This window comes from Rhododendron vialii, chromosome 7a (assembly GCF_030253575.1).
Source record: "Rhododendron vialii isolate Sample 1 chromosome 7a, ASM3025357v1".
Classification (NCBI taxonomy): Eukaryota; Viridiplantae; Streptophyta; class Magnoliopsida; order Ericales; family Ericaceae; genus Rhododendron; species Rhododendron vialii.
The window spans coordinates 3,917,378-3,938,034 of record NC_080563.1 but is presented as its reverse complement, the minus strand read 5'-3'; the positions used below and the strand labels follow the sequence as shown (position 1 = coordinate 3,938,034).

The following is a 20,657-nucleotide window of genomic DNA, read 5'->3' as shown; positions in this document are numbered from 1 at the left end:
TTGGCCGCTACTTGCAACTGTTGGATCACACCCACATATTACAACCTGGCAACAAATGGCCCATGCCATTTTTTGGCTACCAGAATGGTTCCCAATTGGAGAGAATTTTGGTTTTTAAGCCGAAATATAGCTTCGGCTCCCAAAATGGCTCCCTGCAGCTAATATTGTGACCATAATTTACCAATGTAATCCTGCACCAGATAGATGACAGAGCCCTAGAGTAGAGAGAGAGGTGCTAGGGCTTGCTTTTTATCAACCATACAATGTAAGTACGGCTAAGTACTGTTCCATCATGGGAAAGTATATATGACAAACCCCAAGGGATTGGGCTTGGGACTTTAGATATTTAAGGTCCGAAACCTCTCAGATGATATCAACTCTTTCAGGACCAGTCCATACAGAGCTTTACTTTGAATTTAATTGGACCTCCCGCAAGTGGGTGGTGAGATTGATTCTTCAGGATTAGTCGAGGTGCGCGTAAGCTAGTCCGAACAAGTATAAAAAATGTAGATATGACAAAAACCACCTGGCCCTTATAAAACTAAATACAAATCAGAAGCCCTCCCTCCAAAACGGTTCGTATCAGAATGCCAGAACCATCCCCAGATCTCCTGACCCAAGGAGGAAGCTAGAGACACCTAAAGCTGCAACAAATTCCTTGTACACACATATAGTAGCTGTTGTATTTGGGGATTTTCTCAGCGTCCAAACAGAACCTAAAAAGGCAGAAAGAAACCAAGAGAGATGGCATTGGGGGCTACAATCAAAGGAGAATAATGGAAGTGTTTTCTCCTAAAAAGGGTCACAAAGAGCCAAAGATGAATCCATTTGTCAGCATTGTTAGTATCCATATCCTCCAATAGTTGGTGCGGCTTTTTCTAAAGGGCCCACTAACCTCTCTTCTTTTAATACCCTCAATTGGTCATAGTCTATGCAAACAACTTTAAAACAAAACTATGAATACACCTGTTTCCGAAACTTTTCGATGCACAAGGACCCATGAGCATCGAATGATCCTGGACACAGTTGTGTCCGAATTTGTATTTTAAAGTTGTGTCATGTCATTGTGCCAGAGGTTTCATATCTAAACAGTGGAGGAGGCCCCAGGGGGTCCAACCTATCAACAACATAAAAACAGGGGTCTTATACCTTCAATAGCACAGATACAAATTCATTGGTTCGAATAGGCATACCATTACCTGGTCATTGTTTTTGTGTGAACAAGGCCATTTCATCTTATGGGAAGTATAAGCTATAATACTACAGTGTACTTCAAGATGGTTCAATGATTTTGCATACATAACAATGGCATTCTGTTCAAATGAAAAACAGAAAGGAAACACACGGGGTGCAAAAGCATAAGAAAAGAGAGAAAGGATACAATTCAAAAGACCAACCAACCAAGCAATTTTTAAATTTTTTTTTTTCTAATCTTAGAAAGAATTGGACCCCACAAACCCAAAGGACGACACAGCTTTGTGATATGGAGGTCCTACCACGTTTTCTTTGCAAAACAGCTAGCAAAAGGCAAATGACTCAACCTTCTAGTCAAACAACATACAGATACATCCACACAGATACATCATTCTTTTGGAAACTTAGCTAGCACTAATAACTACTAGTGAAGATACCCTTCTGTACCTGGCTCCCTGTTTTGTTTTGTGCACATGTCATTCACGTGCTTCCAGCAATATAAATTCAACCTGCTGACTTGGTGAAAGAATTGAGGAAATGGTAGGAGCTCAAGCTGCCGCCTAGTGGCTGGTGGTCTCGGGCTGGTTGGTAGGGAAACCAAAATCCTTAAACAAGCCCTGAAAATGAATAGAAGAGTAAGAGTGAGGTGGTGGTAGAGAAACCAAAATCCTTAAACAAGCCCTGAAAATGAATAGAAGAGTAAGAGTGAGGTGGTGGTAGAGAAACCAAAATCCTCAAACAAGCCCTGAAAATGAATAAAAAAGTAGAGTGAGGTGGTAGGGAACGATATCGCTGTAATATCGGGTCCTTTCAGTGGTTGTGTGTGTATGAGAGAGAGAGAATACCATGGTGGCGTTTACAGCACAAACCACACAATAGTGCTCCTGAAAACAACAGCATTTCCAGGCAGTAAATCACATAAGTTCACACCAAAAACTTCTGATGTGCTCATAAAACAAGAAACTAATTGAAGAATGTGATTGAGAAATTAGACAAAACAGATGCACAGATAATTCATGAAGGATACAAGTATATGAGTAGACTACCCAGCAGACTAAACTAGTAGGGAGACAGTTACAAAGTCACTGGTTGGACATCCAGTTTTGGAGACCATAATGTACTTGTCAAACCCAAAAACTCTCTCACCCCCCACGGACCTCATTGAATCTTCCACAAAGATTTAATTTTCACCTACCTTTTATCTTATTCTCGTCTATCTTGTTGCGAAATAGTCTAATCTGCAGTCACAGCATGCCACTACAAGGCAAGAAGGAAGCTGGTTCATCAAAAGGAGTAAACCAATTTTTTTGGTGAGAGCATAGCATGTATACAGAAAAATAATCAGCTTTTTTACTACATCTGCAAATATTACACTTGCGGGATCATCTTTTAAAAGTTATATTCACCTATCATGTCAAGGCACCAATGCCTTGTGATTTCTCAAATTTTTTTTTTTGGTTCCATGGTCTCTGTCAGGAGACCAGTGGACCATGAGAACCAGCCCTCAACCACTAGTAGTGACTCAGATCAAGAAAACTTGTCCCCACAGAGGGTCTGTCACCCTATTAAGTTGGCAAAAACTTCATGAAAGTCCAACTTGAAGTTTCGTACTTTATCTATCAGCTGGCATCCAAGTTGAGCTTTGGGTGTTCGACTAGGAGTTAGATGCCTTGGAACAAAGGAAACATCAAGATACTTCCTTTTTCTCAATCACTTTTAGCACAGAAATGAAGAATACTTGCCTGCATCATGTGCCACTCTTCAAATTCATCGAACAACTCCAAACGTTCAATCCTAATCAACAAGAAAATTGAACATTATAATCCTTGATTGAATGTTTCAAAACTATGTTCAACTTTCCCACAGAAAGTAGAGAAATGAGAAAAATTGTATACAAGATTACAATAAGAATCACCACTTATTCTCGCATGGAAATACTCATTAGAACCTTAAAAGGAACAGTTGCATTTCATAACAACCAAAGAACATCATAAAGTTGAATACTTCTCGAAGAAAATTTTCCTTTTGAGGGCCGCAGGAGATACCACTGAAGCTAACAGTTTGTGGTTGTGATTAGGGTCTAACAACAACAACAGCAACAATTTACTTGCCCAAGATTTGGAAAAACATCTTCAATTACCTGCGTTTTTCTTGAACATCAATGAATTGACTATAAACTCTCAACATGTCCCAGGCAACCGCCCTCTGAAAATCCACAAAACCCCATCAGAAAAGGTACTATTAAGAGACTATCATAATGAGAACAATCCAGAGAAAGTATCAAACGGCAAGGAGAAGCTGAAAAAGATAGCTTAAAAATGACAAGGGGCGTGAAGGTACTTCATTTGGCTGGACCACCTTACTAATACAGGAGCTTTTCTCAGTAAGAATATAACTTCACAAGGAAGTGTCTCAAATGCAGAAATCCTAAATATTTTTCCACAAGCAAAGCCAACACATATTAATATATAGTACATATATATATATATATATATATATATATATATATATATATATATATATATACAGTCCCCTTCAGGTAAGGGCGTCCTTACCTTGTTAAGGTAAGGGCTTCCCTTTTTCTCCCTTTTCCCGATCGAAGTTCGATGATCCGAGCCGCTCAATGTGTTCAGAACGTGATTTTAAGGGTACCCGCGAGAAATCAGCAAAAAAAAATATTATGAAGGGCTTCATTCGAACAGTTTTTATTTGAACCGTTCGATAAAAAAATAAACAAAAACTGCTCGGATAAAGCCCTTCCCGGTCATTTTTTTTGCCGATTTCTTGCGAGTACCCTTAAAATCACGTTCTAAACACATTGAGCGGCTCGGATCATCGAAATTCGATCGGAAAATGGAAGGTCCTTACCTTAACAAGGTAAGGGCGCCCTTACCTGATTGAATCTGTATATATATATATATATATATATATATATATATATATATATATATATAGGAGACCTAATTTATTCCTCTTAGGGTCTGCTGTAATCATCCCAAAAACTATTTTGGCAAGGAAAATCTTCAAGGTACACATTTACTATAATTGCTGTTAGATATTTTCTTGCAGGACCTACTAGGCCCCCAATAATATTCTCCTCTGCAGATTAGATTGCAAAGCGGTCAAACTTCTCCTGATACGAGATAATATAAAAGAAAATTAACCCACTGTGCAGACGATACCTGCCATCCCTGGTCAAGGAATAGTTTTTCCTTGGCAAATAAAGTTGGTGTAGCATGAATGCCCAAGAGTGCACAGCCTCGACTCTGAAACAAAACAGAGAACATTGGAATCTTCCCACATATTAGAACTTTTTTTGAAATAATACAAGCTGTATGAAACCGCTCATCCTTGTCCAAGAATGAACTAGAACACGTCACAAACAGCACAATCAAGATTGTCATGCAAGAAGTTGCACTAGGCCACCTTGGAAGAAGTATACCACAAAATGGTATAACAGAAGGCTTGTCCATTCCATTTCTTAAAGTTTTCCATATTGCAGATACAAAATAGCATAAACCAAGGATCTTCGTGCTAATTTTTATTTTTTATTTATCACAGAAGGCTTGTCCATTCCATTTCTTAAAGTTTTCCATATTGCAGATACAAAATAGCATAAACCAAGGATCTTCGTGCTAATTTTTATTTTTTTTTATCAGCAGGGATCACCGTGCCATTTCATTCACAAAAGCAATGCTATATTCAGAGGATCAAGCATTATCTAAAAACGGCAATGATACAGAACAAAGGCTCAATACAAAATAGCAACATGAAACTTTCCAACTAAGCAAGGATCTTCATGCCATTTTATTCACCCAGAGTAGAACTACCAAAATCACAGCAGAGGGGTTGTAAGCTTACTGATCAAAACAGCAGACGAGAGAACAAAAAAACTACCCTCTATATAGAAGAAATTAGAAACAACCCTACGCATTAAAAACAATTAACGATATACCTCCAAATTTCTTATCATTTGCTGACCAAAAGCATCATCTGGATGAATCTGTTTTAGATTGAAACAGCAACAAGATGTACGAAAACAGAAACCACATAAGCCAGGAGCATGACCAGAAACAAATGAAACCACAGAGGAGCAACCGAGAAATAAACAAAAGATAAAAAAGAAAAAACCAAAGGAATTGAAGGCTTTAAATTCAACATATGTCCAACCTGCTCATATAAGAAAAAGATAGCTGTGGGAAATGTTTTGGAAGCCCAACCAACTATAGCACGGCTTGAATCTGGATCCAAGTATATCAAAACGCATTCTGCGATTATAAATGTTGGCAGACTGATAACAGCATCAGAGAGAAGCAGCTTAATCATTTCTTCGGCATGTAGGTATATCAGTGGCTCTCCATCAAATCATCAAGATGAAAAGCAAAAAGATGTACATGTAGGACAATATGACAATGCATTCCCAAACTCTATGTATTTAAATTTATAGGATTGCAAAAAAGAACATATTTAGACAATCATGACCAAGGAATGGATGGAAAATGAAGCTACAATGATTTACAGAAATGTCAAGCTTGTACAGGGCATTGTGATGTGTTCAAATTGACTGATTAGACACAGAAAAAGAGATGCTCCCATGCACATACCTTGTATCCATGTTAGCCAAACTCATGATCTCATCTAATCTTTGTATATCACGCAAATCTACAGGGAGCAGTTTGTAATGATCACCAAGAACTTCTCCTCTCTCTGCAGAGCCAACTATCGTTAATTAGTGCATCAAGTACATTTGATATGTGATTGATCCTCAATCCCGAGTGCCATTAATTTTAGACTTTGGGGATTTAATGGATTCACTGAAGCAGTTTTCTCAATGTAGTTTCCTTAACAGCAAAGTGAAACAACAATGCATTTGAAAGGAAAGTGAAAAACAAAGACATTTCAACTTTGAACAGTTAAAGCAATGTGTCGCGAATGGAAAAACGGCACACAATATAGATTACCAAAAGTCGAATTAGCAATTAAGACCAATAACTAAACCGCTATAATGTAATTTGATGGGAATGGACGTTTACATCACCATCTAAAGCCACAGACCCAAACCAGAAGAGAAAGGAGCCAGAATAGTTGTGGATCTTTCCACGATAATCTCCTCCAATTTTTGCAAATATTATGTTGTGTACTTGATTAATTAGACCTTTCCAGTACAGCAATGTTGTGGATCTTTCCAAGCCAATCTCCTCCAATTTTTGCAATGCGGACACTATGGCGCATACATGCTTATTCATTTTGCAATTTCTGATCGAACTATGTGAATTCAATAATTAAAGAGTTCAACCACGTACGGCAGAAATAGTTTCACTGGAGCAAGTTTTTTTGTACCACGGAGAGGTAAAAATTAAACAAAACATTTGTGAAATACGAAACGTTAAGTATTTCTCGCATTGGCTTCGTCATCATGATTACCTTGAGAGATTGATGCTGTTTCACCAACTTTGTCCCTTAACTGTCCGCATGTTTCAATGAGAGCAGCCTTCTTACTGGTAACCTAACAGAATGATGGTCCAGAACTTAGCGTTCTTCAAAATTTTAACAGTAGGTAACCAATGATGAACTTAAGTAAATATGTGCTGATATTGTTTAGTATAACTCATAAGCTCTGGGGAAATCCCAGCAAAACTTCAAGGAGTATGGGTACTTTGCTTCTTCCACATGGTATACTCTACACCCGCAAAATGAACTCTGCACCCTTAGTCCCTTATACCACAAAATAAGCCAGGCCAGTGTACTGCCCGGAAACCCACAAGAAACTTTTGATTGTTTTAAATTTGCACCTCCTTAAAATCCAGTTCCACGTATAAATGCGGTGCTTTCCCTTCTTCCTGCCAAAGAGAGTAACAATACTGGAATTAAACCTGGAGGCCATAATGCCTTTTATCAATATGCACATCAAGTAAATACACTTGTCAGTTGTCAAACAGTATGAGTATATTAGTAAACAAAAAACAAAGCCAAGGCACCTGCAACTGAAAAAAGGTTGTATCAAAACCAGCTCCCAGTGACAATATTTGCTTCTTTGTGGGGCCTCTTTCGTCATTATCCTTTTCACAACCTAGAAACTGATGAAGAAGCTGGCGGAAAGCAGCCCAACGAGCAAAATAACCTTAAGATAATACATACAGGAGCAAAAGCAACAAAACCATATTAAAACCAACGGACAAAAAAAACTTGGTATGTCAGTTCTAATCTCTAGCAGCAGTGTAATCATACCGCGGTTGATTATTGGAGCTCTTCTCACGGGTTTTCTCACAAACAAATGGACGTAGTTATCTTTCATGTATCCCTTCTTCACGCATGACCTACCAATGAATACAGTAAGACATTAGCACTATCGAAGGAGAGTAAACTAAAGTACCGTGATTTGTTCTCTTCCTCAATCGAGCTACAGTACGAAGCATAAACAACTCCAGTTTCAAAGAAGAATCACAAAGCAACAAGAAACATCATATTTGAACACGGTATCAACTGTACTACAGATCAATGGCTTCATTGTCAACTCTTTCCCATATTAACACGACCGTATATTACATATCTAACAAGGGCATTAACAACAGCTAAATAAAAATTGAGATCACCTAGTTTCTTCTAGATGGCTAGCTAACACTGACACCAACTAATGGTGGATTGCTTAAAATCGTAAAACTATTTGCTCCACGTATTTTCAATACAACTTGCACAACTACTATGAATCTTTTTTTCCCCCCATACATTGGAAGCATTTATACTATTCAAACCCCTTCCCAACCCATTATCAAGGGTATAATAAAACTTTCGCTTAGGAGTTGAAACCATAACCTCACTGCACCTACAAAACCATTGGGCCAGCTACCATGGTTACTTTGATAAAGCTGCAGTGACTCTGTGGAGTAATTTCCCGATAGCCGAAATTAGAATCGGAAAATTAACGAAGTTGAATCCGTGAACAAACAGATAATTTACGCATGTATAAATAAATGTAATTAAGGACGAGTTAAGCGTACAGCTTGCTGGCGGAAGCGTCGTCGTTGGTTGCTTGAACGGCCGCCCTGTTGCTCTGCGAATCGCCAGGTGCTCTCGCCATTTCTCTTTGTGAGAGAGAGAGAGAGAGAGAGAGATGTAATTGACGAATTAGGACAAAGGAGGAGGAGGAGTTGAAAGTTGGCTGTTTCCAGGTCAATGTCCAGTTGTTAACGAAAGATCGTGGTTTTCAGAAAACTTGTGCGCTGCCCTGGCAGTAGGCTAAAATTGACTGGCAATAGCTGCGACTGGATTTTTTTCCCATTTCTGTAATTCGATTTACACTTTAGCCTCTGTTTGGAACTTGTTGAGGATGAAAAGGGAAAATAAGAGAAAATAATAAAGAGGAATATTGGTGGAAACGTTAAGAAGAAATTGGAAAGAATATTCACTGGCAATAGCTGCAGATTGCTTCCCACTACAGGAACCGGAATAAAAGAAAATTGGAATGAGAGGGTAATTTAGGCACTTCACCGGAGAGATACAAAATGTGGAGCGCCTTTAGTAAATGTTGGAGCGCCAAAATCAGCCGCCTAACAGATCCTAACATATCATCGTAGAATGAATTTGCAAGCTGACTTAATTGGTTGGATGCTCGTTCCAAGGTTTGTCAAGCTCTTGAAGACCTAGCGTCTGCTAACTTTCTAACCTATAAAATTATATTGTATGAGTTTCCCTTTTTGAGGGTGATATGGTATGCGCAAGTATCATATCACTTAAAATAGGGAGGGTTGATAGTGGTAACTCTTAATAATGTATTGGTTCTGTTTGTTAATTTTTTCAGTTGAGGGTGGTTAAGTAATACTTGGCCATAGTTGAGGGGCTGTTATTGAAATTAACCCAAATAGAAAAGATTTCCAATGGCAGCAGAATTCGAAACACATATAAAAAGACTTCCAAGACCAGGTCACCCTAACCAGAAGCAGGGCAGGAGGTCTCTCTCTCTGGACTCCAAACCCTCGTATTCCGATTCCCAAACCCTAAAAACCCTCGTCTGGATCCGCCACCGATCCCCTAGTTTTCTCTCTCTATCCACTCAATGTTACCTAACCCTTCGTCTACCTAAATACACCATTCGAACTTTTTAGGATTACTTTTGTTTCGGCGAAGCCCGAAAGATGGACATCGAACAGAAGCAAGCGGAGCACATCGACTACTTCGTCAAGCAAGCGTCGGCCCACAATGGCGCCTCCCTGGCAAACGTCGCCGTCGAGGCCACTTCGCACCCGTCTCTCTTCGCCTTCTCCGAGATTCTCGCCGTTCCCAACGTCCTCGAGGTATATCTCTATATGTATCTGTAATTATGGGTTCATAGATTTTGTACGTAAGCACCTTTTAACAGTGTTCTAAATGGCGGCCGCCGGTACCCTGCCGCCACGCCAATACTCCTTGGCGTTTGATTTGGCGCCCAGGGAGGTTTGGCGGTGTTTGGCGGCGGCCTTGACGGCATCATCGACGTCTTTGGAGGCCTTTGGCGGCCTAAGATGTATAGTATTAAACTAATGTAGATCAAGTTTTGGAAGGGTATGGAGGAGAAGAGTTAAAGAAAGGAGATGAACTTTTAACTTGGCATTAGGGATCTCCGATCTCGTTTATTTCTGCTTATTGTCTTATTCAACTTATTTGCTAATTGCTACTACTTAATTTCATTTGGGTTTGTACATTAAGCTTTGTATTATGGTTATGTAGAACTTTGAACTCGTATTATGGATACATAGAATATAGTTTAATTGGATAATGGTTTGTTAAAAAAAAAAAAAAAAAGCCGAATTGCTTGGCGGCTTGGCGCTTGGAGGTGGGTCTCCGCCCTACTAGCGCCATTTAGAACATTGCCTTTTAAACGCACCCATGGGTATCTTTTTGGTGACATCATTAGATAGAAAACCTACTATTCCATGCTTTGTTTGCTACGATTTCGGTGGTAGACAAATGCTATTGGTTTGTTGATATTGGGTATCTCTAGAAGTTCTCAGGCTCAGGACAGGTTAATATTTTAGGTTTTAGGGTTTGTAACGACATGGTAGTGGTATTTTACAATTTTTGTATATATACAGTATACTGCTTTGGGATTGAATTAACATTTAGTTCAGATTGGTTTCTGCCCCCTGATACAACACACTTGTGAATGAATGTGAAAATATGCGTTGGGCAGCTTGTTCAGTTTGATCTTTGTGTCATATGGGGTGTCATATGGGTTATATTTGGTACAGTGAGAGGTGTGGTTAGTCGCAGATGGACTCTTGAACTAATGTACAACAAATGAAAAAGTTAGAGCTTGTTTGATTGACTTGGATCCTGCAAGTTAAGACCCTTGGTTACTTGAATGCAGTATATTCATAATGCAGAAATGAAGGTTGTCAATTTCTGTCGATAGGAAAACGTTGTGGTGGTTGTTTGGAGTCCCAGTGGCTTGGATATGGTGAAATTTAATTAGATTGACGATTTATCCTTTCTGTCACTTTCATGCTGGGTGGATGCGTTATGCTTTATTGTTGTTTTGAGGGCTAGGCTATGGCAAAATTTTTGTGTCTTTCTTGGCACTATGCTCGGTGAAAATAGTTGGTGGGGGGAAATTGTTGAGTTGGTTTTGTTTTGTAAGTGTTCCAGGAACTTGGATATGAAAAGTTGGGGGTAGATTGATCTGTTCCATTGTTCTAGGGGTAGAATGGGTCATGCTGTGAGGTGTTTTTGGGGTTTGGATAAGTAAAATTTGGATTGGGTGTAATCTTTTAGTGGCTTTGATCAAGGCCTAGCCAATGGAGAGGTGGAGAGCTTGAAGATTGTGCGTGAGGAGAGGTGGTTTTCTATATGCCTCATTTACATGGCTGGCATTCGCCACATTCCTATGTGGAGCTGTATGGTGGATATAGTTTGAACAGAATACAAAACATGGACGATAGGCCTGTAGATGGGATTAAAAGGTTGGACAGCCAAATGGGGGAGGCAAACAAGATGGACAAAGCGCGTTGTAAAGAGTCAGACTGAGCTAGGGAGCTTTGTGTGCTTGTTTGAGAGGTTATTTACTTACTGTTAATTTGTCTCCTGTGAATTAGGTACTTACTTGCTTGCCATTTCTCGGCACGAGTGCATTAGCTCTTGATCATGCTCACATTGAACTTGTCTTTTGTGTTTTATATGATGTTTATGTGTGCCCCTATGGATCCCGTCCTCTTGCCTTTCTTTGTGACCTTGTGTCTTCACATTCTATTGTTTAATTGCCAAAGTTTGCTCTTGTTCTCTCATGTTTTGATCACTGCGAATGGTGACTGGAATAGTGTGCATAATTCATTTTTCATTCTCTGTTGGTTAATCTTTGGGTTTGTTTAAAATCAATTCTGCTCTATGCATAGTTGGAAAGCCCTGGCTAATTTGATGATTTTCCTAATGAACTTGAATGCAGCTCCAAGGAACCGAGAACTCTGTGTATTTAGATTTGCTTCGTTTGTTTGCCCATGGCACGTGGAGTGACTACAAGAGTAAGCATGCATTTTTTTCCTGGTTTTTTTCACGAGTCAGAATGCTGCTATGTCATGGTCAGATAATTATTCCTTCTATTTTTTATCGGCAACACACAAAAAAAAAAAAAAAAAACTGTCTTGTACATTAAAAAAAATGTTCAAGAGCACGAAGGATAACGCAAACTACATTTTGTACTCTCACTTTTTTTTATTGGTAACATACATGTGACATTCACCGTCCAATCTTTGGAGGTCAAAAGCAAGGGAATCACTTAGAAGACTAGAATGGAGGCCCAAAAAATGTCAAAATTTGAAGGGTGAATAGACCTATTCTTTATATTTCTAATAAGAGGAGAAACCAACTTTATAATGGATGATAAGTTATCAGAAGTCAGAACTCACCTAAGAGTCAATGGCTTCTAAAACTCCTTTAGTTTACTTGAGTTAAATAACAGAAGAACGTTTTAAAAATTAGAAATGCGTATGCCATCTTTTTGTTTGCCAAGCCTCATAAATCTATCAGAAGGATATGAGAACAACTGAACAAGAACCGGAACCACTTAACGAATATTCACCCATTGAAATAACCGGTGCCATAACGATGAAGCCAAATGGCAATGCAAAAGTGATCGAAGGATTCATCATTGCATCTTATGCGTGACATAACCACCGAGGACAAAGGTTGCTATTAGGCCATCTGGCCATTACATTATGAGACTTTGGTGAGCCAAAGTCCTCCTAAAAAGCTAAATATGAACAGAAATAACCGATTCCAAATCCTTGTTGACAAGGACATGGAGAAACATTTCGATGATCAATAATTTTGGTCAGAAAGAGAGCAGAAATTGCATTACAATATCACGGAAGAATAAAGAGATCGCACTCTTTTATCACTAAGATTTGGTTTTAAGGAGACAAATCATAAGTCCGCAAAGGCAAGAATTCATCTTGTTTACCTTAGTTAAGATTTTTGAAAAAAATTTGGAATCTCATGTAGCTTGAGCCAAGGAAGAAGATGCCATAGAACAGATACAAGTGGGAACAAAATTTCAAAAGAATTTTGTCCCTGACATTCTTCTAATTCCAAATTTCAACCCAAACATTCTTCTAATTTTTTATACTGAATTGTTCTTGAATTTAGGTAATGCTGGCCGTCTTCCGCAGTTAGTTCCTGATCAAATTCTCAAGCTAAAGCAACTTACTGTGCTCACGTTAGCTGAGACAAACAAGGTATTGTTGGTATCTTTCAGATGTCTCGAGTGTTGGTTATACATTATTAATACTTTTGGCATTTTCGTGACATTCTCAGGCTCTAATTTTTGGTCCTTTCCCAGGTTTTGCCATATGATATACTCATGCAGGAGTTGGATGTTGCAAATGTTCGCGAACTTGAGGATTTCCTTATCAATGAGTGCATGTACGTGGTATGTATTACATCTCTGTTTCATCATCAGTGGTGTGCTAAATTTTCTTTTTATTTTATGCTCGGCGGTGCTAATTGTTGAGGTATACCATCCCATAAATTTTTGCATAATTACCAATGTGGGGAGGGAAGGAAGAACTGGTTGGCTTCCCCTCTCTCTCCCCTTTTAATATGTGGATTTTTGGATGCATGCATGGATGATCTGAAAGAAAGCTTTTATTTTGTTCAATAACGCCAGTTTTGTTTTCCTTAACATTGAAAGTAGTTGTTCTTTCAAATTATCAAACTGAAATAAAATTGTGTTGACTCTTCATTGGTTCTTTTGTAGGGCATAGTTAGAGGGAAGCTAGATCAGTTGCGAAGATGTTTCGAGGTTCGAATTCTTCAGAGTCCAGTTTGGGTTGTCTTTGTGTATAGATAACATTTGGTTCTTTTATTTTCTAGTAGCTATCAGATTAGTACTAAACCTAATTGTTTGGTGGTTGTAGGTACAATTTGCAGCTGGCAGGGATCTGAGACCTGGACAACTAGGGAATATGATACAAACTTTAACAAATTGGTAGTATTTCTGGTATTAATACGCTTATTTTGATTCAGATACTGTTTGGGTGTTTACTTTTAGGGTATAGAATGTGTCAATACTGCATGGGCTAACAGTGTCAGAATTCGAAGATCTCATTTCAAAAGATCTGTCTGGCTAGATTGCAAACTGGATGGTGAAGTATTCCTTTGGTTGCTAGACTTAACTTTGATGTGTTATGCATGGATCTATGTATGTTCTGCCGCACTTTAAGTTGGGATTGGGACGAGTTTGAAGTCAGTTTTTTGGTAAACAAACGGGGGAGGCGGAGACAACCCTGTACCAAACCCACCCTGCTGCCATTTCTTCCTTTTAGGGTGTAAATCAAATCACCTAGTATATGTGGATAGGTAGGTATCTGCCATTACTTTTTGGGATGGGGACTTACTTTTGCAAAAAAGTGCCTTAATGGTTCTTCTAAATGTGCAAGCCTGTGATTTGGTTTGCTGGAAGGTTCTAGCGATGTGGTGCTTTTGTTATACGTGGGATATGCTTATACAAGTTGAGCTAGTGTCTTGTGGGAAATCTTAATCTCTTTTTCTCTTCTATTTTCTCTTGAGATATTTTACTTATTAAGTTTATCGGTTTAATGTCGTTATCTTATCCTGTATCTGGAAAACGTAGGTTGACTACGTCAGACAATCTTCTTATCTCCATTCAAGAGAAGATAAAGTGGGCGGATTCCATGGGTGAGGTGGATAAGAAGCACAAAAAGGAAGTAGAAGAGAGGGTTGAGGAAGTAAAGAAGTCGCTCTCCACCAAGGTCAGGATCTGGGTTCTTTTAAGCTTTTAAGCTTTACTGTTCCTTTTTATTCCCTTGCATTTTTTGTCTTAAGCAAAGAAGTAAACTACTTTTTTTTAAGGGGAGAGAGGGAGGGAGGGTTGGAACCTGAATTCTGCATTCCGTTGAATTTAGAGACAGGGAAGCTAGCTAGAATCTAGCAACTCATCATCCGGAACTAATTTGATGGAGTTTCTGTTATGGTTTTGGAAAGACTATTGTTATAATGGTCTTAATTGAGTTGGTGGAATATGTTTGTCGATTGTCTTACTTACGTCGTGGCAGAAGTCACACACTGTGAGCAGGCCGACATGGACTTCCGAGGGCAAGAGGAGATCTTCTCTGAACCTGGTGGGGTGATGGACTATGAGGAAGACCGAAGCCGACCTAAGAGGTAGTTTATTAACTCTTGACTCCATAATTACTTCCCCATGATGAATATGGATTCTGAAGTTACTCTAATTTCAAGTGAATATAGCATGATCTGAATTCTGAACCACTAAGTTAGTTGCACTGTTCTCGAGCTTACCTTTATTTATTCAGGGCACCTAAAATTTCAGTCAGGTGCTTCTTTGCATAATGTGCTGTATGGATAAATTTCCAATAGGTCAGCATAAACTCGTCACGTTTGTGGAGTGGAAAACCTAATTGCAAACTAAGTTGCGAAACTAATGCATTCTTTAAACTCAGAAACATGTGGGCTTCGTTGTTATATGTTGGGATGCTTCATTTTGTTTGATGAGCAACTTGGAAAATTGCAGGAGGCGGCATCCAATGGGTTGAAGAGAGAGCATCAGACAGAGAATTGGTTGTTTGCCACCTACCCCCCTTTTTTGTTCGAGGCATTCCAACAACACACAAACACACACAGGATTGCTGGTTTTGGAGATACTCATGTCTTTCAAATTGAACTTCGATGTTATTTAGACTAAAAAATATCGCCACTTGTTAGTTTGTATTGGAACTCCATCGTTATTTGATTTTAAGCGAAGATCAGATTGGTTTTGGTAGTGCGGCTTAGTAAGCAAAGTTATGGAGGTAATATGCACCTCGATAGTTCAGTCAGCATGTGCCGTGATATTGCTTGTAGTCCTACTTCATTTAGGTATGAAATTACCTGTTGCAATGGATGCGAATGGTCTTACTTCACGGGAAGAAATAGCGGTTATTTCCCGCAACATGATGACTCTACCATGTCAGCTTTGGTTTGGGACATTTTCCCCTACTTTAATCATCCCAGGTGGTATGTTCAGCTATTTGGTCTTCTATTATACAAAGATTTAACAAATTTACAAATGCTCTGTTGTTAATTGGTTCATCAATTTGTGTAGGGGAAAAGGGAAAATATCTTCTTTCTTTGTTCGATTAGGAAAGGGAAGAAAATGATTGTCATGGAACTATCCATAAAAGCTGACAATCCGGAGTTTTAAATCGTAGTATCAAGAAATGTAACGGTTTTAGTGATAAGGTCATATATTGGCCGATATCAGATTGTATTGGCCGATACTTAGGTAAATAACAGTATAAGAGGTTTTAGTATCAGGAAATGTAACAATTTCAGTGTGAAGGTCATATATTGGCCAATACGTAGGTAAATTACAGTATCAGAGATTTGAAAGCGTGTTATGTACTGGCCCGGCCTTTATTTATAACCTTGCCGACATCTTTTATTCAATTCATTTACCTTCTACTGTTGGTAGTACCAGCCCTACCTATACAACTACCCTCTTTTGTCAGTGTCTTGGTTCATAGGGCAAATTTCACTGACCTCCCCTGAGGTTTCTGACACGAACAGAAACCTCCCCTGAGGTTTCTGAAATAACACTGCCCTCCCCTCCTTTACCTGAAAATACCAAGGGACCCCCCTCTCCGTTAATTGAACGTTAAAAACGGATGGAAAAGATTATTTCTCTCTTCACCCACTACTAAAACTAAACTAAACTCCCAACCAAACAAAACCGATGTCATTGTACTATATTTTTTACAATACCTATACTACCCTCACCAAACTCTTTACCCCTCTTATTTATAAAATATAAAATACAAAAATTACTACACTTTGTACCCGTTTCACTTTGAGATTTTGTCCTTATTTAAAAGGTTTCACATTTGCTAATTTTCTATCAAACTTTTTTGAATTATTCGTTCGTCTCGATAAGAGGAATTGAAAAATTAAAAAATTAAGATTTTTACCAAATATTTTGAGAAATTCAATATTTTGGATAAAAGTAACAATTTTATATTCTTTTGATTCCTCTCGTTGAGACAAACCAATGATCCACAAAAATTAACACAAAACTAGTAAATACAAAAAAAATTCAAATATGGACAAAAATAAAAAAGCCTAAAAATCCCACAAACAGGTCTGCATGAAAAAAATTCGAATATGAACAAAAACTAAAAAGCCTAAAAATTTCACAAACAAATCCCGTAAAAACCAAAAAACAAACTATTGGCAATGGAGGGTACGGGCTTGTTAGTGGGATTTTTAGGCTTTTTGATTTTTACGGGGTTTGTTTGTAGGATTTTTAGGCTTTTTGATTTTTGTTCATATTTGAATTTTTTCGTATTTGCAAGTTTTGCGTTAAATTTTTGTGGATTATTGGCTTATCTCAACAAGAGGAATTAAAATAGTACAAAATTATTATTTTTACCCAAAATATTGAATTTCTCAAAATATTTGGAAAAAATCTTAATTTTTTACTTTTTCAATTCCTCTTATCAAGACGAACTAATAATTTACAAAAATTTGATAGAAGATTAACAAATGTGAATCCTTTTAAATAAGGACAAAATCTCAAAATGAAACGGGTACAAAGTGTAGTGATTTTTGTATTTTATATTTTATAAATAAGAGGGGTAAAGAGTTTGGTGAGGGTAGTATAGGTATTGTAAAAAATATAGTACAATAACATCGGTTTTGTTTGGTTGGGAGTTTAGTTTAGTTTTAGTAGTGGGTGGAGAGAAAAATAACCTTTTCCATCCGTTTTTAACGTCCAATTAACGGAGAGGGGGGTCCCTTGGTATTTTCAGGTAAAGGAGGGGAGGGCAGTGTTATTTCAGAAACCTCAGGGGAGGTTTCTGTTCGTGTCAGAAACCTCAGGGGAGGTCAGTGAAATTTGCCCTGGTTCATATAATCACTCTGAGAGATGTGATTGCGTTCTGCAAAGTAGCACAGTTTCCTTAGATGGTTTTGGACAAAAGGAGAACAGAAACAATGGAAGGGTTGCATCAGCAATGGCTAGAGGACCTCAGCTTCAACAGCAAAGAAAAACATATTATGCAGAAAACAAAGAGCGTATTATGCGGAAAAAAAAAACCCACTTTTCAGTAATGAAATGCATTCAAAATACTTTGTGGCTTTTCTCCGGCAGCCCTCCTTACATGTCCAGATTTTGCAAACCGAATTAGACAGAGACAGCTTGTGAGAGATGTCGGTGTCTTTTTTTGCACAAAATCTGCGCCCAGATTTTTCTGTCCAAAGATTGCAGCTGCGTTGGAAACTACTCTCTCTCTCCTTCTTTTTTGTACTTGTCATTGAGTAGCCCTAGCTGCAATGGAAACTACTAATAGTGTTTGGTATTTTCATTGATAAGCCCTATTTGATTGAATTGTAAGGGAAAGGAAGCTAATGCCTTTTTGTGAGGCACAAGAAGGACCTTTGCTCTATATGGTAACATGGATTTGCTTAATGTCGGTTGAATACCCAAATATGTATGCTGTTTGAAGTTTTCCAACGCACACACAGAATAACAATCTTAGCCGTCGTAATTGAAATTTCTATGTGTATGCTGTTTGAAGTTTTGCGACGCACACACATGGTAACAATCTTAGCTTGCATCAGATAAAGCAAATATTTAGCCTAAGAGGCCTGCATAAACTATGACATGAAGCTTGGTAAAGCTATTGTATTACATAAGGTTCTCTCAATGGAACCATTATTTGGCAATATCTTGTTCTCCCTTTGGCTTATTTGTGGTACGCATCATCCCCTCCACCTTAGTTGATGCTGTCAGAAATGACAAGAAAAATATGTTTCAAATGTTTCAAATTAACTTCAGATATAATTTTTAAGGGGAAAAACTTACGCGTCACAGTTGGTGGTTTTGGAGACTGGGATATCCATTTGAACACCGCACTTGGAAGGGAGAGCTTGGGCAACATCGTCTTTTATGTTTGGGTAGCGATTAGCTGCTGCCTTGACACAGGTGCACGCTGCTCGCTTGTCTGCTGTAGTTGAAGCCATTCCCTTCAGGTTCTTCACCCCATCGCAGCATGCCGGTTGTGGAGTCCCCCCTGCCATGAGGTAGGACATGCATGGAACCAAGCAGGCGTCAACTTGGCCACAGGTGATGGCTCGGGTGGGCTCTGCCATGATCTGTACCATGGCTAGGACGATCATCACTATGACTAATCCCTTCATCTTTCTTTCCTTTGTAATATAGGTCACTTGAAAAAGTTTTGAGTTTGGCCTTTCAACTTTGTATTCTCTTTGTGCTTCTTTCTTGTGTTTGCTATAAGGGAGGCTTGGATAGGGTATATATAAGACTCAGGTGATAATGTGAAATAGAAAGAGCACCAAAGCATAACAATTATCTGTTACAGTTTTGGTGTTTTCTTTGCTTTCATATGTCAGCTGTAACTGCTTATAGCAACAAGAGGATAAACATGTGTAACACTTCTGTTTCTCTTCCGGTATGGCTGTTCATTCACTTCCTTGGCAGGGGCCAATAAACCCTACCTCGTCCACTTAGTCTATCCCAAACGAGCTAGTTGTGTCTCGGATATGACTGGATTACCAGTTCAGTGTACCATAGGGTAAATGATTTCTAATTACATCATAATCCTCATTTAATTTTCCAGCTGGCGTGGATTTCAGGATTCGTGCATTTGTTTGCGTATTGTCCATTTGCCGAAGATCTTGACATAACGGACAACGAAGAAGGACTAATGTACCAGACCTCCATTGATTGGATTATTGGAATGTTAGGCTTATCTTGGTTTGTTGGTGTATTTGTCTGCGTCCTTAGCTGGGCATGAGACTTGCTTGAACAATCAAACCTTTCGCCTCTTGTAGTTAAACCTGATTTTTCATAGTTCCTCAGAGAGCCAAGTTTTCCCTCTGAATTAAACTGTATTTCAGTAGCAATTGGTCATTAAAACTGTTGCTTGTGTATATCCAGCAATGGTCACTTGAATTGTATAGCCTAGCAGCATACGGCAATTGGCATACCCTCTGTCCAAGTGTGAAAGAAGGCTTACTAAGACACAGATTCTGGGAGCCTCACCAGTGAAGCTAAAAATGCATATAAAACCCAGTGGAAAGAAAGAGTGGTGAATTTCCGACGTACCAACAAAAAAAATAACAGAAAGAGTGATGAAGACCAAAGAGACGAAGACAGTCGTTAAGTTTTCTTCAGCCCAGAGCTTATTTCTTTCTGCTATTCTTGTCACTTGGCCAATGTCTTGGAAAAAGAAAGTACATATCTAATGCAAAAAGGCAGAAAAAAAGAAATGAAATTCAGGGAAAATAGGCCGTTGATCCTTCAATTTTAGGAAAGACAGTAACTGCGATGAAAATTTCGTACCTTCGCGGCATCGCTCTCTCTCTCTCTCTCTCTCTGCCACACGTGTGCACACTTATTAACCCTTTTTCGCTCATGTGGATGGATCTAATATAGCTAGCGGATTACGCATGGAACATGGCAGAGAAAATAAACCTTGTTGCTTCTTTTCAGTTTACTGTGAGACCACTGTTTTTTAAGTGAGTACTAACTCCCCTACATTGATTAAACAGCATCATTGCCTATGCAATCTCCGAGGAAGGACAGGAGATAGACCTAACCTTTGGCAATACACGCACAAAGTGGCTGCACTCACAAAATTTTACCACTTAAATAGCGGCCCTCCTTACCTACAAAATCGAGGAATTCAAGGGACACTATGCTGTAAAACAATGCCCCCAAATCCAAGCGAGAAAGCATAGAGAGGGTAGGCCTAGAGACCGGATACAATTTCTGTGCTTATTCGGAATCCAGAGCATCATTACTAACTCCCCTTGTTAATCTGGAAACATAATCATTAGATTTGCAGTGTTCTGTCAATACCGTTGCACTGAAATTCCAGTAACATTTTAGCCCAGGGAAGTGATCTTTCACAATAAGTTCAAACATATAGTAAAACCACCATGAGAAAAAGCATCTCTAT

The 20,657-nt window shown here is 38.7% G+C and overlaps 3 protein-coding genes across 6 annotated transcripts; 1 reads left to right on the top strand and 2 right to left on the bottom strand.

The window, feature by feature from the left end:
- Positions 1-1,408: 1,408 nt before the first annotated feature.
- On the bottom strand, positions 1,409-8,436 carry LOC131331800 (leucine carboxyl methyltransferase 1 homolog). 2 transcript variants are annotated; one of them, XM_058365730.1, is made up of 13 exons: positions 8,193-8,436; positions 7,423-7,511; positions 7,173-7,315; positions 6,987-7,034; positions 6,619-6,700; positions 5,799-5,901; positions 5,365-5,485; positions 5,150-5,197; positions 4,377-4,460; positions 3,335-3,399; positions 2,937-2,988; positions 2,040-2,078; positions 1,409-1,939 (listed from the first exon to the last, which is right to left on the bottom strand). In XM_058365730.1, exons 1-13 carry the CDS (start codon positions 8,270-8,272, stop codon positions 1,865-1,867), a joined length of 1,029 nt encoding a protein of 342 aa, XP_058221713.1. In that variant the 5' UTR covers positions 8,273-8,436; the 3' UTR covers positions 1,409-1,864. The 2 variants fall into 2 exon arrangements, with proteins under 2 accessions (XP_058221713.1, XP_058221714.1); XM_058365731.1 differs by having other exon boundaries at positions 1,409-1,811; positions 8,193-8,411.
- A 659-nt stretch (positions 8,437-9,095) lies between these two features.
- Positions 9,096-15,460, top strand: LOC131331799 (COP9 signalosome complex subunit 7). Of its 3 annotated transcripts, none has more exons than XM_058365727.1 (9): positions 9,096-9,485; positions 11,609-11,684; positions 12,808-12,896; positions 13,001-13,090; positions 13,418-13,462; positions 13,578-13,648; positions 14,294-14,432; positions 14,756-14,844; positions 15,212-15,460. In XM_058365727.1, the coding sequence occupies exons 1-9, from the start codon at positions 9,327-9,329 to the stop codon at positions 15,231-15,233; spliced, it is 780 nt and encodes a 259-aa protein (XP_058221710.1). In that variant the 5' UTR covers positions 9,096-9,326; the 3' UTR covers positions 15,234-15,460. The 3 variants fall into 3 exon arrangements, with proteins under 3 accessions (XP_058221710.1, XP_058221712.1, XP_058221711.1); XM_058365729.1 differs by having other exon boundaries at positions 14,739-14,844; XM_058365728.1 differs by having other exon boundaries at positions 14,736-14,844.
- Positions 15,461-18,213: 2,753 nt separating this feature from the next.
- LOC131331798 (non-specific lipid-transfer protein 1-like) lies at positions 18,214-19,219 on the bottom strand. The gene is made up of 2 exons (XM_058365726.1): positions 18,539-19,219; positions 18,214-18,459 (listed from the first exon to the last, which is right to left on the bottom strand). The coding sequence occupies exons 1-2, from the start codon at positions 18,871-18,873 to the stop codon at positions 18,450-18,452; spliced, it is 345 nt and encodes a 114-aa protein (XP_058221709.1). The 5' UTR covers positions 18,874-19,219; the 3' UTR covers positions 18,214-18,449.
- Positions 19,220-20,657: the final 1,438 nt, after the last annotated feature.